Consider the following 15,227-nt stretch of genomic DNA (forward strand, 5'->3'; position numbering starts at 1 on the left):
TTGGAATACCCGGGTGTGAAATGGGATCTTCATCGTGGGAGAGAGAACAGCAACGTGCAAAGGAGGATGGGGAAAAGCTGTATATGACTGACCTTTCCTATGCTATATTTCGTAGATGTGATGGTTGAAGGTGGGTATTTGTAATCTGTTGCCCTCGGCGTGTTGTTCTTGTTGTTGTTGTTGTGATGGTATGGCTCGATTGGTGGTTATAGGTATGGACGGATGTGCAAACGGACAGCAGAAGCTCGGGCCAGTAACGAAGTAGGTTTTTCCCTCATGGTGGAAAGACGTTTCATGGTGAAGATTGAGGAGAGTGAGGAAAAGGGAGAGATGGTCTGGTCTTGATTTGTCTCCATTGTAATAGCCTGTTGATAGCTGAGTGCTGATCGCGGAGAGCGGTGACAAGATGGTGAGGTGTATGGAGGACAGCCAGTCATCTTGAAGGCCATGTAACCTTTCTGAATCACGTAGACAGTCTAGAAAAATGGGAAAGATTGCACGTTGCATGGATTGTAACATTCTACGTTACTGATCATAAGGTTTCCGACGGCGCTTAGACTACAATGTACTGTCAAACGATATAGGAAGAGTCGATACTGGGTGCACGGTACTGGCCTGCCGGAGCGTATATTGTACTTCCAGGCTGAGACGAATCGCTATGAAGCTGAGTGACTACATGGTCGCGACGGTCGTGGCTTCCGAGAAAGCAGGGAGATTTTAATTATTACTATTGTTGAACGAACCACCGCGGTAAGGACTGACTCATCTCACCAGTGTTTCCATCTTCCCAGACTTCACCCCATCTCCGTCAATACCAACTAATTAATCTTCGCATAAACGTTGCTCCTATGTCCACCTCCGCATTTCTGGTTCGCGTCACCCGTGCAAGGACGGCTACAATCAGACTCTGGCTTGTGTTGCGTCGCGTACTTGAACGTGTTTCCACAGTAGCACTCTTTGCCAAACTGAACACCAAAGTACTTGAATCCTGCGCATAAAGTTTCGCATTTGTCCACGGTCAAGTCAGCTTGGTTCAGGAAGCTCTTGTCACCCAGCACTCGATTGTTACTGTCGACGAGACAACCCAGGTAAGTGGTCGTCTTCTTCTGGTAGGTACTGAGTTGGTCCAGTAATTCCTGTTCGCGTGCAACGTGCTTTTGCTCGCTGTCTGTGAGCTCCGTGATCTTGGTCATCAATTGTTGCTCACGCTCAAGACAGAAATCTTTATCGGCCTTGCACTCAGCATCGTGGGCCACTTGGCTGCTGCCTCCATTGGTGGCAGAGGAGAAAGGGTCGAGAGGTTGGTCAAACTTGATGCCGTTGGTGCAAGTACAAGAGCAGTTGTGTTTGTCAGACGATGCATCGTTGCAAACGACTGCTGGCTTCGCGCCTGCATTACATTAGCTATGTTATGAGATACAGCCGCTCTGAGCTACGTACCGTTGTCGCACTGGTAAGAGCTCCCGGGGAGATCGAGCGCGCTGAGAACTTGTTGTGGATTGAAGGCAAGGGCGTTTGTGGCCAAACCGAGGATGAGGATGCTTGAAGTTCTCATTGTGTGTATTATAAGGTGCGGAAGATGAGTAGATTGAGTGTTCGAGGTTGGCACTGAAAACGTGTTGCAAAGCTGGGTTCTTATACTGTTGACTTTTCTCCAGTCCTTAGGTCCCGTACTCCATCACTTCATGCGACAAGCAATTTGCTAATTCGGGCAGACTAACGCGCATCCATATGTAAACAATGCATCCGGCATGAGAACTGACGCCCGGGACGACTCTAAATTCTACTGAAGATTTTCCTTTCCATAGTCTCACTTTCTGACGCTTTCTTCTGCGAAGAGCTGCCTTCGTCCATTAACCATGTTCATAATCAGCATATACTTGATCACTTATACATAATCCTATATTGTATAATGACCCAGCGTGAGCGTACAAGGATATTCCTTGGGTAAGGACCATTCAACATGAAGAGCTAGGAAGCGACTCTATTACTCACACAAGCTGCTCCTAGCTCTAGCAGAAACCTGTATGAATGACAAAGACTGCATTAGGATAATTTTCGCTAGAGAGTTGATGATCACATAAACATACCAAAACAGGCAATGGGCAATCTCAACGTCTGTCCACAAGATTGCTTTTTGGCTCCAATTCACCCAAGCTGACCAATGACACGACTGCATTGGCAGCGGACCGTTCCACTACGTTGTACACGTGCGGGCTATCCCGAGAAACCCCACAAAGACTAGTAATAGTTTAAGCTTGGAATATCTGGTTCTGGTTCAATGACTGAGTCTCAATCCTCCAATGCCGTTCCGCTGTGCTTTTTCTGACCCAGCGTGACCTTACTCGGTACGTGCCTCACTGTGAGAGCAGCTCATCCTGCACATGATGGACAACACAACGGATTTTCAATGGATGGAGGGGACCCGAGAAATCTTTCAAATTAACAACTAGAAGCTCTGCCCTTTAAAGCAGTCCGGGCCTGGTTCATGATTTCCTCAAGTTCACGATCCACAGTCTACAGAAACAAGCACGATGCGATCCCTCGTCTTCCTCACGAGTCTTTTGTTCTGCCGCGTTAGCAGCGCACATTCCCTATCAAGCATGCCTCTAGATGCACTGCTTACATGCCAGAATGGTACGCCTCCCAGCTCTAGGCAGATGAATGATCACAGTCACTAACATATTCTCCTAGGATATGCTCCCTCACTTACATGCGCCGAACCGGTGCCAGTCGATGACGAGTGCACGTGTACGTGTCGCGATGGGGCAGTGTACAACCAAACCCGTCCTGATCTCTTGGGCTCAGTTCCTACAACTCCCGGTACGGCAAGTGGAAGTCAGATCGTTGGTACACCATGTACTGAGGAAATTATCCAACCCTGGACAAAACTTGTGTTGCCTCACAAGAAATACACGTTGGAGCCTACAGAGATCGTCTCCGGCGTTGTCGACATCCCTGAGGATAGTGTTTTCTTGGTAGCTGATTCCCAGCAGAGATGTCAGCACTTTGAGGTGTATATCGACGACCAACTTGCAGGAGAGACATTTGGAGATGGCCCGCTTGATAACAGCTGGTGCGGGGAAGTTGGAGAGGAATGTATGGAGAAACATGGTGGAAGCCATGGCTATTTCAAGCTTTCTAAAGGTAATCAATCTCAGAAAGAATCGTGTTATTTGAACCCAAGCTAACGATCGATGCTTTCTAGGGCAACACAAGATTGGTCTTCGATGGGTCAAGGTCACAGACGCTTGCAAGCATTGGAGTGAAGGAGTTGGAGCCTTCCAGATCTACAAGCCCTGTTAGATAACTCTGTAGTGCTAGGTTTCTCGAGTGGTGGTGCAGCGGAAAGAGAAATATTGCTTAGCTCTAGAGCATTTGCTTCACCCTCTAGGCCTAGAACTACGTAAAGGTCGAAAAGCAAAGTCTACAAGAGGAAATCACTGAATTATCCATGACGCACACAATCAACAAATTCTGCATGTTATAAAGAGTCTATGACAGACTAGTCTAAGAGGATTTGATTTTGTTCGTGTTTAATGCTGTTAGGCCTAGTTAACAATATAGATGGGCTAGGGTACAGGTTTAGTAACGTCTATAGTGGCATGATTGACCGAAGAAAAAAGCTACACAAAACATGTAGAGTAAGTTGCAAGACTCCACTGTTGGGCCAAATGCATTGCCCGCAAGCAGGCAGACTTCTACATATCTCAGTTGATGGGTTACCAGTTGGATGCACTAGTGTAAAAGGAATCAGGAGGTGAATGAGAAGCTAGAGTATAGAGCTACATTGGAATCGGGTATGATATCATGCACTGATCGTCGACTAACTCCGATCGTTGCGTGTACAGACACCGTACCCCTCCAGTGATATTTCGGATCTCCTCCATCCGGATCGTGTAATGATAGCGTACCCAGGTCGACAGCGAGCTGTTCTAGCATGAAGGCTGTCAGTGAAGAAACTCGGCAGACCCAGGAAGACATAGCAAGATTGGCGCGTTTGCATTCAAAACGGCAAATGCATCACTAAAAGAAAGTAATATACTAGTCCCAACTGGTCGGGAAGGGCCGAAGCGCCGCCATAGTGCCTAACGGACCAAATACAAAGACTTGCTTTTTCGTGAACATCATCAGTGTATGCAAGACCATAGATCAGATGGACACTATATAAGGACAAGCATAGAAGACGTTTTGAAAATTTAAATCTTTTCCTCATCCCTATCTTCATCCTTCTCCTGTTCTGACTCCATCGTCCCATATTCACTCACAATGAGAGCTGTAGGCATTATTTTTGTTTCCGCCCTGTGCACGCAAGTGCATGGCTTCGGTGCGCAACAACTCCTCGGCTCGCTTGACCTTTCCGGGAGCTCGTACAAATGCGACAACGGTAATCTGACCGAATCATTGTCTCACCCAACACGACTAACGTTATGTTCTAGGTGTGAAGCCTTCGATTGCATGCGTTGATCCAGCGACAGCCCATGACACCTGCTCTTGTACTTGCACCAACGGCATCAAGTTTGATCAACCTCTCGATCCGTTCTCCTCTACCGCCAACGGCAGCAGCAGCCCAGGTCTCGAAAACAACTCCGCATGCCAGGCCGACAAAGACCTTTTGATGAACCAAATCAAAGATCTCACAGAAGACCAGCAGAAGCAACTCAATCGCCAACAAGCTTTGCTTGACCAGATTAGTACCTACCAGAACACCTACAATTACCAGGGTTGCTTCACCGACGCCATCCCCCATGTGCTGAATGCTATTACGGAATGGACCGATAATGGTATGACGGTAGAGAAATGCCAGACTAAATGCCAGGCATACAAGCACTTTGGTATAAACAATGGCAAACATTGTATGTGTGGGGACAAGTTCGCAAACCCAACGAAACAGGTCGATGAGTCTGAGTGTAAGGTTCCTTGCGCAGGTGACAAGCAGGTGAAGTGTGGAGCACCTTACAGGTTGTCGATCTATTCGAAGCCAGTTAAGAACAGTGTTTGAATTGGGGTAGCAATGAAGAAGGGTTGACAAAATCGGGTAGTAGCCCTCGCCGATTTAGCACTAGTGAGGAGGAATAACAGGGCTCATCTAAATTAAACCTTCTTAAAGGCAATGGCCGTCGTAGCAATCTGATGTTCTCTATCCTCTTTATCTCCTTATTAGGCTCCCCGTATAGCAGGAGGGTGCAACCATGAATGTTACAAAGTGGGTAGTATCCTCGTGTTATTCCTTTGTTTACCCTTCGAGTCAGGTTGCAGAAATCAGCCTAGGAATTTAAGTAGCCTGGCGGTGGAAATAGTGGTAACTTCTGTCGCCTCTGAGAGTCCGCCACACCGCTTCTTGGGACGTGCTGTCGCCTTCGAGCGCATCATTTTTATTTGTGTGTTAAACCTGCTTTGCAAGTCTGCGGACAAAAAGGATGAGAGCGCTGCGCATACGAAAGTAACCTGAAGAAAAGAAAATACTTGCTTTCTCCCTGTAGAGCGCGGCACTGCTTATAAGCAGATTTATCGTCTTTGGCAAAGGAAATAGAAGCAAGCATGTCAGGGCCCGTCAGAGTTGTCCTAATGTGGCGTGCTTAGTGACCTACCTAGGTAGTGGTAGGCCTTTTGCTATAGGTGACCACCTGAGTGGCGGGACGAATCAGAGAAGACACGGTTCGGCTCGTGTTTTACAGTAGATAAGACTTGAAGTGCTTTCGAATGTGCTGACGTAAGTGTTGGGCCGGAGGACAGGCTTCGTATTCTATGAGTGGTCTGATTGAGCCTTATTGAAAGCGCAGTGTTGGCAGAGTTTTCAGAGAACTAGAAGGGTGCTTTGTACTTGAACGGCGTATTGGAATATATCCAAGTGAACAACGAGTCGACAGATAAGCGTGCCAACCACGATTTCACATGTGAACTCGCTGAACAACAAGATCCCCTATTTGTCCAATCACTATTCGCCTTTCACCATTTCGAGCAGCGTTTCTGTCGTACGTGATTTTGCAAGCTCGCAAAATCATTCATTCTTGCGGAGTTGGACACACCGATTGGCGGCGAAGAAAGCAAGTATATGATTGGTTCTTCTATTCAATACATGTGATATCGATTGCGAGCGGCTGGACCCGCCTACGTAGCTGCATCTACCGAATCAGAAGTGCAGCCCCAAGCCACCCCCTCCAGACCCAGCGATGGCTTATTTCCAGCTTCAGATATCTACCCACAGAAACTTGTATATATCAGCTGATGCCTGGCCGCTTGAGCGTGATGCGTGGGCCGTTCTAGAATCCCGTCATCTAAGGTGTTGAGATAATGCTAGACATCCCCATCTCTGAAACCCTTCATTCCAGAGTTTTGTTCAAGAAATTTCGATCATGCGTCTTTTGCGATTGGATCTCGAAAAATCCAAATGGGTTCTCGAAAACTTTCCGGGACCATTAATTCCCTTCTACGCTATACTTTCACATACCTGGGGCCGCGACGAAGATGAGGTGAAGTTCGAAGACATTCAAGATGGACTACGAGACAAAGACGATACTAGCAAGCCGGGTTACGAAAAGCTCCGCTTTTGTCAGGAGAAAGTGGAGAAGGACGGTCTAGTCTACTTCTGGATAGACACTTGCTGCATCAAGAAGTCGGACAGCTCCGAATTGCAACGATCGCTAGCATCTATGTTTTACTGGTATCAGAGGGCTGCCAGATGCTACGTGTATCTTTCCGATGTATCCATCCACGAATCCACCGAAGATCCTGAATCCAAATGGGAACGTGCATTCTCAAAGAGCAGATGGTTCAAGCGTGGCTGGACGCTTCAAGAACTGATCGCGCCGAGTTCCGTCTTCTTTTTTTCGAAAGAAAAACGCTTTCTAGGCGATAAGAAAGGACTAGCATCTACGATCAGTACCGTTACTCGTATTCCCGGTCCAGCTCTCGAAGGCGTGGAACTCTCGCGCTTTAGCCAGAACGAGCGGATGTCTTGGACACAGGACCGCGTTACAACAGTTCCAGAAGATGCTGCTTATTGTTTGATCGGTATCTTCGATGTGGAGCTAAACACGTTGTACGCAGAGGGCGACTACGACAAGAGGAAGAATGCTGCGATGAGAAGGCTTCGAAAAGCTATTGAGGGGGAGATCACCGAACCCAGCTCACCACAAGACGTCATACAGGTTGGTGGCGCATCTTGGATTGACCTGATAGCATTGAACGAGGACCAACTGCGCCAATTGGATCTCGACCTTCAAGAGTATCAGGAGTGGCTGCTTTTCGAGTTTCCAAAGCAGCACAATGATGGGTTGGCAAGCCTTACCGATCTTTCGCAGAACGCAGGCAAACGAATGAAGGCGTTACTGGCAAAGCAAGGGGTTGATTATCAAGATTTGTCAGATCTTGGAGCTGACGTGAACTCTTGGAAAAAACCGTGGGCTCTTTACAATGATGAGAGTGCTACCGCTGAAGCTCGAGTGCAGGCGCTGGTGCAGAATCGGTGGTACTGGACAAAAAGAAATGAAGACGTCTTCACGGGCATTACTGCAGTTATAACGTTTGGAAAATTGATGGTTTGGAGAGGCACATGGAAGAATTACCCTCGTCAATATTAGAAATATGGGTTGAACGCTTCGTTGTCGATTGTGCCACGTCTATCACCAGCTGGCTAGCTGCTTCGCTCGATCAAATCCACCCCGTAGTTGCCTCTCTGGCTTGACCACCTTGCCTTGCAACACTGTATACTTGATGATATTTTCGCAGTCCTCAGGCTTCACCCGCGCCAGCCATATGCATTGCGCAGCCTCGCCGTTGCCTTCTGCCTCCTGCTCCTTATTGGCATCTAATAAGACTTCTTGACCGTTGTCGTCATCCAGTCTCAGCTCCTCGAGGCGTTTGTCTGCGCCGTTGCTGTGTCCATTCACCTTCTCAGGCCGTGAGACGACCGAAGAATGCCGGTACACCATGACGTTCGCCGAGAACTTGTGACCCCCAACGTGACTTATAAAGTATATTCCTACACCACCTGGTCGCTCGTCGTGCAAATCGCGGTATAGACCCATCGGCCGCAGCAGCCGCTCAAACTCTTTCCGTAGTAGAGGTGCCGACTGGCCGCAACGCGCGTCTCGCGTTTTTTGACTGCACATCAAGATGAGGTATTTGTGGGGACATGGTCGGGCTTTGAGCTGTGAGGTGGCGGGTAGCGACGGTGGTATTGAGGAGGGGGTAGGCTGGGCGGAAGAAGTCTCTTCCGGAGATTTTGGCGGTGCTAACGCCGGAGCTTTGTGGGAGCGCAACGGCATGTTGTTCGTCGGTCCGGGGTTGACAAAGCCGGTGATGAGCTCTGGTATGTTCGCTGGCGTTACATTGTCTATGAACTGCCACGATGGTAGCAGTAGTACCATGGAACTGTGATCTGAGTGGTCTGGAATGGGTATGTTCGAGGCGGATAGCATGAGTTTCTATGCACAGTCAGCGATAACACTTGATAGAGCCGCAAGACGTGCGACTAGGCAATGTCTCCCACTCACCCCGTTGCTAGGCTTCGCGTCTCCTCTGTCGACCGCCTCCATGATGCTGCCCTTTTCATCTGCAACATCGCGTACCCAATCCGTCTTGCCAGTCGCAACGATAAGATGCGTACTCCATCCTTTCACATGTCCATACAGTTCCTCCGTCTCGTCGATCTCGAACTTTCGCGGGTATTTGACACTGCAACTGGCGCAGTCGTGTAGACAATCGTCTCCATCTACCGCGGGGTCGGTGGTCGGGAACAACTCCTCCGTCTTCTTGGCCTTGGTGAACTCGTCGCTGTCCTTGTTCACTGTAGGAACTTCAGACGACGACAATGCCGACGTCAGTTTGTAAGAGAGGTTTCGCAACATTGCAGGGACTCGGTATGCGTTTATCGGCCTGTGGGGCGTCTTGGAAGGTGCCATGGCAACTTTATATCAGATGTGGAGATTAGATCGCCAAGGCGCGGAATGTGGGCGCAGTGATGACGCCGTTGCTTAGTAGTCGTCGACGGTACCTGGAATGGATGCAAAGTCGCCCGTTGTCGCCCGCTGTAGCCGAGAATGAACGACAACGATATCGAGAAGCTGTTCTTACTGCCCGCTCACTAAGAAGCTGACCGCTCCTTATATTGCTTTTGGTGTTCCGGTGAATTGTATCGGCCCTCGGAGCTCGCACCATCAGATAACGCGACGAATGCTCGGATTTACCGTTGTACGAGGCCGGACTTCTTCACTTTCTCCGACTCTTCCAAAGAGCAACCTCTACTCGGCTCCACCTACGTAAGCACCGCTCGCATCTCCCCTACGCTAGTCGCATATGGATAAAACTTCTTTCCTGGCGTACCGTTGCCTTGTCGCCGTGGCTTCTGCCTAAAACGCGTCTCAACAACACGTACACGTAGACGCGTCAGTCACGCAGTATGCGGCTCAAAATGCTCAATGGGGCGCCATTGCGCGGATACCTAAACTTTGACGATGATCAGCTCCTGCCAGTCGAGGAGTGCCGTCTTTTTGATGCTGCAAGCAATACACTCTCCTCTACTAATGACTCGACACCAGTCATCAAATGGCGTGGTATCTCGTTCGGACACTCCCGACTTCGAACCGGATGGTCACAGCCTATTCTTCCAGATTGTAGCCCAGGTCGCGAAACGTCAGATCTTTCGCTTCCCAATGTGAAAGAATCCATTTCATTTCTACCAGAAGACACAGCCGGTCTGGAGTCCAAGATCGCCTTCGAAGATCCCCCATTGGCCACGAATAGCTTCCTTGAGCAGTCGCTCATGTTCCATGATACTTTGTTATCGTCCCAAGTCCTACCCGATGACATGACTGATAAGACTATCAGCTCGTCATCCTTCCTGACTACTTCCTTCGGAACTACGGCATCTGACCTCAGTAGCCCAAGCAAGGTCGGCGAGCATACTGTGAACATCCAGGTTCCACCCAAGATGGCCATCACACCCCTTGGATCACTTCCCAGTGCACAGCGCTTGCGAGCGATCTACCCGCAAACGCCTACGCCAAATCTCCTATGCGCTGTGACGGCAACTCCCGAACAGAAAGAAGTCTTTGTGCGGAAAGGTGGATACAAGATGAAGCTATGGGAGATCATTGTCGCGGACGATGCACGCTCAAACTTCAAGGTGACATTCTGGCTACGTCCACCTCGAGAGTCGAACAACGAGCAAGATCATGTTCAAAACTTGCTCCTTCAAACACTCAAGGGCATCAAAGTTGGCGACATTCTTCTTCTACGGAACATTGCGCTGACGTCTTTCGGCGACAACGTTTTTGGCCAATCTCTGAACCCAACTATTGCACGTGCACGGACAAGCATCGACGTCTTGACAAAAAGTGGCGCCGGTTCATCTGCTCAGCTAGGTGGACTACCCGCGCCAGTAGCTGAGACCCTCAAAAGGGTCAGGAAATGGGCAAAGATGCATATCGCTTCTGATACTGCAGGCTCAAGGAAGAGAAAAGGAGGCGCTGCAAAGCAAGGAAGATACCCGAAACGGACTTGTCAAAGTTTTGATGTCGATGATTCGATGCCTCCCGATACCATGGAAAGTGTATAAAGTGCATTCCCCACAACTTCACGATGAGACCAGATTTGCCGGTTAGCAATCACCACGTGCCGATAACAATTGTCGCATGTTTCACCTCCATCCGTCATTCCCGATTTTGGCAGGTGCCTGAATTTCGGCTGCTCGTCAATTCGCTCTTCGTGAGTGTCGCACCATGCCGCGGTGGCCTGTGCTGCAGCCCTGCCATCTTAGACAATCAACATCGCACACCTTCTCCACGTCACAGCCACAATCAGTATACGGCTCGAGGGGAGATGGTCGGTTCGTAGCAAATTTTGGACACACTCGCTGGATGGAGATGGAGTGCCCCTACCACCTGCTTCATCCATCTACACACATCTTCGGCTACGTGCTTGTGATGATCACATCGACCGACATGCGCAGAGGTGATGGAGCTTTGCAGTTTAGAATTTCCAGTTGGGGGCATTCACGATAAATCTGCTTGGTGTTCTGGCTGTCTGCCATTCGCGCTCCACCGTCCTTGGCATTTTCATGCGTAGAAACCAAACATGTTTCGAACATCACCTTACTTGCAAGGATACACTGGGAAACAGTGGTGCATATGCCGCGACAGATGCATATTGAGAAGGTGTGGATAATCCTACGCATGAAGTACCTGTGGTACAGCCCGGTACGTCACTCACACGGAGCGGGGCAGTGGGTTGTGCGAATAGCCGTTCATCTTACTGGCATCTTATATACCCGATCATGTCGCTGTTCAGTTGCACACCACAGCATCGCTCGTCCAGTCTTTCTTTCAGTCCCAGTGACATTCAGTCTTTTCCCCAGCAACTTGTTGCATCTTCATTCTTTCAGATCTTGACGATCTCTTCCTTTCGTTACCGGCTGTGCCATCATGCAATCATTCTTTTCTACACTCACTGGTCTTGCTTCCTTGCTCTCGTTACTCGGAAATGTACAGGCTTTATCCAACTCAACGAACGGCCCCTCGTGCGGAGTCGCCAAGGCAGACGACAGCTCCTACTTCAGTGTCGTTGGAGTCCAGGGAACTGGAGTATACCCGCGACAGGAGCTCCGTGAGCTTGAGAAAGACGCGGAACTATGGAACATCTTTATCCAGGCGTTTTCTCGCTTCCAGGCTATGGACCAGAGTCAAAAGACCTCTTTCTACCAGGTTGCAGGTATGCAATCCCCGCTACTACTAGGGTGCTTCACTGACAGCCGCTAGGGATACACGGAGTGCCCTTCAAACAATGGGATGGCGTAAATGGAACAGCTGGCCAAGAGATGATGGGCTACTGCCCTCATACATCTAGCATGTTTGGTCCGTGGCACCGACCGTATCTCGCGCTATTCGAGCAGGTTCTCCATGATCGCGCTGTAGACGTTGCCAATGAGTATCCTATTGGCGAGGCCCGTAACAAGGCCTTGGACATCGCCAAACGCGTGCGCCTTCCATACTGGGATTGGGCGATGGATCCGCCGAACGTACAGGAAGGCGTCGTACCTGAAAGTGTTCGTTGCCGAACGCAAACTGTCACTTTTCCCAATGGCACTGTAGCCGACATCCCGAACCCGCTATATCGATACGATTTCCATCCGCTGAAGTACGATGATTTTGCTCCTTTGAGCGAATTCGAGTTCAAGTACTGGAACCACACTATTCGGTACCCACTTGATCCGCATGCTGCCAATGCTACTAGCCGTAACAGCGATGTCAACGCGCGAGTCGGCAAACAGCAACCTAACCTCCGCGACATGCTTTACAAGTTGTTGACGACCTACCAGCCGTTCAGTCAAGTAAGTAACAAGGCGAATGGCGGCAAGATTGGGAATTTCGAGACACTTCACGATGGTCTGCACAACGTCTTCGGATTGGGTCATATGGGTATCGTCGAGGTTTCGGCGTTTGACCCCATCTTCTGGTTTCATCATTGTAACATCGATCGAATCATAGCCATGTATCAAGCCCGTTATCCTGATACTTGGATTGAAGACGCTGTACAGCATTCAGGCACGTTCGCCGTTGCCAGGGGTAGTGTTCTCGGGACTGCTTCGCCATTGGCACCGTTCCATATGAACGCTCTCGGCGATATGTGGACTGCCACCACTTCGCGGAACTGGACTTCCTTTGGATACACCTACCCTGAGGTTGCCAACAACCCTAGCAACGCAACACTGACATCTTCCATCAATCACTTATACAAGGCTCAGACTCAGGGCTTGAGCGATACCAACTCGACAGTCCCGGCTCCAGGCAGTGGCACGAACAACCGTACGGCACAGGCTATCGACTGGCAATGTGAAGTCAACATGCCAACCGATATCAAGATATCCTACTCCGTTCGCGCCTTCCTTGGTGAACCAAGTTCCAACCCGATTGACTGGCCTACGGATCCCAACTATGTTGGTCAGCTCGCATCCATGTCTTCTCCACGAATGAGTTCCTCGGTCATCGTCACAGGTAACATCGGCCTGACCGAGAAGCTTGCGCAAAAGCATGCCTCTGGCGAGCTCAAGAGCCTGGACAAGGAAACTGTGCAAGCCTACCTGAAGGAGAAGTTCAGCTGGCGCATTCAGGCTCTGGACTTCAGCGAGATCCCACGTAACAAGCCTCCGGCTGGCTTGAACGTCACCGTTTTTAACGTGCCAGTCAGCATCCCAGAGTCCGACACCGAAGTGCCTACCTGGAACGGTGATGTCGAATACAATGACGACATCGAAGGTAACCCGCCCGTATATGATGGACCTGGTCCTGACGGCACGAACTCGACTCTCCCTGCTGACGAGGCGAGTGGTTCTTACAATGTTGGCACCGGCGAGTTCGAGTGGAAGAAAGCACCGGATGTTGCGCCAGTGCCGGCGGATCCCAAGACTGAAACTAGGCTCTTGGAGTCCGTCATCACGCAGTATGTGACACTTGGTGCTTCTGCTGCCCAGACGTCCACACCCATGTCGACGGCTGTCCAGGTTTCTAGCAAGAAGATTGTGTCAGAGGCGCCTGTATCTACTGCACCCACTGTCTCGGAGCAAGCGCCTGAACCAACTGCGCCCGCTGACCCGAGAACTACGGTTGTGACTTCTGTGATCATGGAGTATGTCACCGTATAGACGGTGAGCATATCAGCTTAATCTTGATCTAGTTGTCGTTGGCTGCATCCCGATCCTTTTTCCTTGGTCTCACTGTATAAGGCTCTCACGCTTGTGCGCACTTGCACTAACACACTCATTTCATGTTCATGTATATACACCATCACATTCGTTTTATGTCGCTGTACATACATGATAACGCCTTACGCATCACGCTCATTTTGCTGCGTACGAAGAGAAAATCAACTTTCTCGTTGCCATCCTCTCTTGCGCGCGTGTCGTTTGTTAGCATCATCTCCGATGCCTGTCCCGCTTGACTTGTCTCCATCTAGGCTCATCCACCTATCGTGCACCAAAAACTATATGGGAACCAAAGAACGAGAGCTCCTGCACCTGTTCATACTCACAGTTTCCAGCAAACGGATCCTAGCGTGTCTTTCTCTGCAGACCGTATGGTCTAGACTCAACCTACCCACCGTGCCAGCCTTTGGTCCACTACTAAACAACACAAAAGCGTAGGCATAACGGTATCAATCCATGAATCCCACGTGGGGAGATGGCGGGTATACTGAAAGCCCAAGCTACCTATCACAGTTCGTTATTGTTACTGCTAGATACCATCATGCACCCACCATGTTTTGAATGCACATGCATCCGCGACAACAAGAGATCCACAAGCAGAAAGACTCATGCGGTAAAGTGCGAATTAAACAGATTGAATGAGCCGGTAAGTAGATGCTGCATTGTTGTTTTCTGCTGCGCTTGCGGGCACGGAGAGACAACAGCCTACCGAGGTCTGCTCGCGACGACTGCAAGTTTGCGACCCTATCACGGTTGCCAGTGCAGATACATGAGGCATTGTAACGCACTTCCCCAAATAGAAAGAGACTTGCAAGCGGGTTGCAGTATTCATGATGCGCCAATTATGTTGCGTCGAGACCAATGTGATCGCAAAGGTGACTACCTAGGTACCCAACGTGCTTAGCGCACCTGACTTGTTGCTAACAACGCCAACACGTTATTTGGCATATGTATCGAGGGATAATGCCATGAAAGTCCTGAGCCATCTTTACACTCATATCATGTACTATCGAACTATGATGTGGTTGAGCGCGTGAAATGTCAACGTTGATCGGACGTAAACACCGCTTGCCGCCACCACTGCTTCCACCCCGCACGACTCCCGAGCGACAGATGAAGAACGAAGTATCGCACGCACTTCATCTTCTCCTTCTAGATTCACGCGACGCAATGTTAACGTTGACATGGATAGTAGCATGTTCATGGGGTATACTGGTCAGCCATGAGGCCGATCTGGTCCTATGCCGGACTTCCAAGGCCTTTCGAGACAGTAGTAGTGAAGGTCATGCCAACATGTAACCATCTTCAGGAATATCTTGCCCTTAGGCAGGCGTATCACGCTGTCTACATGGTTGGAGACTGGCCAATCGGTGCATATAGAGAGCTGACTATCTTTGTAGTGAAGTCATCACTTCCAATGTCCTTCTGTTCTTTGGGAACGTCACAGGTGACAACAAAGCTAGACGTTCTGCCATGTCATTACCAACTCGCACAGAGGCATAGCCATTGCCGATCACTCACGCTA

At 49.6% G+C, this 15,227-nt stretch overlaps 5 protein-coding genes across 5 annotated transcripts; 3 read left to right on the top strand and 2 right to left on the bottom strand.

Moving 5' to 3' along the window:
* Positions 1 to 818: 818 nt before the first annotated feature.
* On the bottom strand, positions 819 to 3,125 carry GT037_001475 (uncharacterized protein; the record flags this gene model as incomplete). Its single annotated transcript, XM_038926522.1, has 3 exons — positions 819 to 1,390; positions 1,441 to 1,608; positions 2,930 to 3,125. 3 exons carry the CDS (start codon positions 3,123 to 3,125, stop codon positions 819 to 821), a joined length of 936 nt encoding a protein of 311 aa, XP_038789814.1.
* Positions 2,535 to 7,583, top strand: GT037_001476 (uncharacterized protein; the record flags this gene model as incomplete). The annotated part of the gene is made up of 5 exons (XM_038926523.1): positions 2,535 to 2,637; positions 2,695 to 3,147; positions 3,209 to 3,301; positions 4,440 to 4,996; positions 6,333 to 7,583. The coding sequence occupies 5 exons, from the start codon at positions 2,535 to 2,537 to the stop codon at positions 7,581 to 7,583; spliced, it is 2,457 nt and encodes an 818-aa protein (XP_038789815.1).
* A 42-nt stretch (positions 7,584 to 7,625) lies between these two features.
* Positions 7,626 to 8,906, bottom strand: GT037_001477 (uncharacterized protein; the record flags this gene model as incomplete). Its single annotated transcript, XM_038926524.1, has 2 exons — positions 7,626 to 8,429; positions 8,499 to 8,906. 2 exons carry the CDS (start codon positions 8,904 to 8,906, stop codon positions 7,626 to 7,628), a joined length of 1,212 nt encoding a protein of 403 aa, XP_038789816.1.
* A 509-nt stretch (positions 8,907 to 9,415) lies between these two features.
* On the top strand, positions 9,416 to 10,561 carry GT037_001478 (uncharacterized protein; the record flags this gene model as incomplete). The annotated part of the gene is made up of 1 exon (XM_038926525.1): positions 9,416 to 10,561. One exon carries the CDS (start codon positions 9,416 to 9,418, stop codon positions 10,559 to 10,561), a length of 1,146 nt encoding a protein of 381 aa, XP_038789817.1.
* Positions 10,562 to 11,426: 865 nt separating this feature from the next.
* On the top strand, positions 11,427 to 13,642 carry GT037_001479 (di-copper centre-containing protein; the record flags this gene model as incomplete). Its single annotated transcript, XM_038926526.1, has 2 exons — positions 11,427 to 11,712; positions 11,760 to 13,642. 2 exons carry the CDS (start codon positions 11,427 to 11,429, stop codon positions 13,640 to 13,642), a joined length of 2,169 nt encoding a protein of 722 aa, XP_038789818.1.
* Between the last annotated feature and the right edge of the window lie 1,585 nt (positions 13,643 to 15,227).

The sequence above is a fragment of the Alternaria burnsii genome (assembly GCF_013036055.1).
Source record: "Alternaria burnsii strain CBS107.38 chromosome Unknown 750, whole genome shotgun sequence".
Taxonomy (NCBI): Eukaryota; Fungi; Ascomycota; class Dothideomycetes; order Pleosporales; family Pleosporaceae; genus Alternaria; species Alternaria burnsii.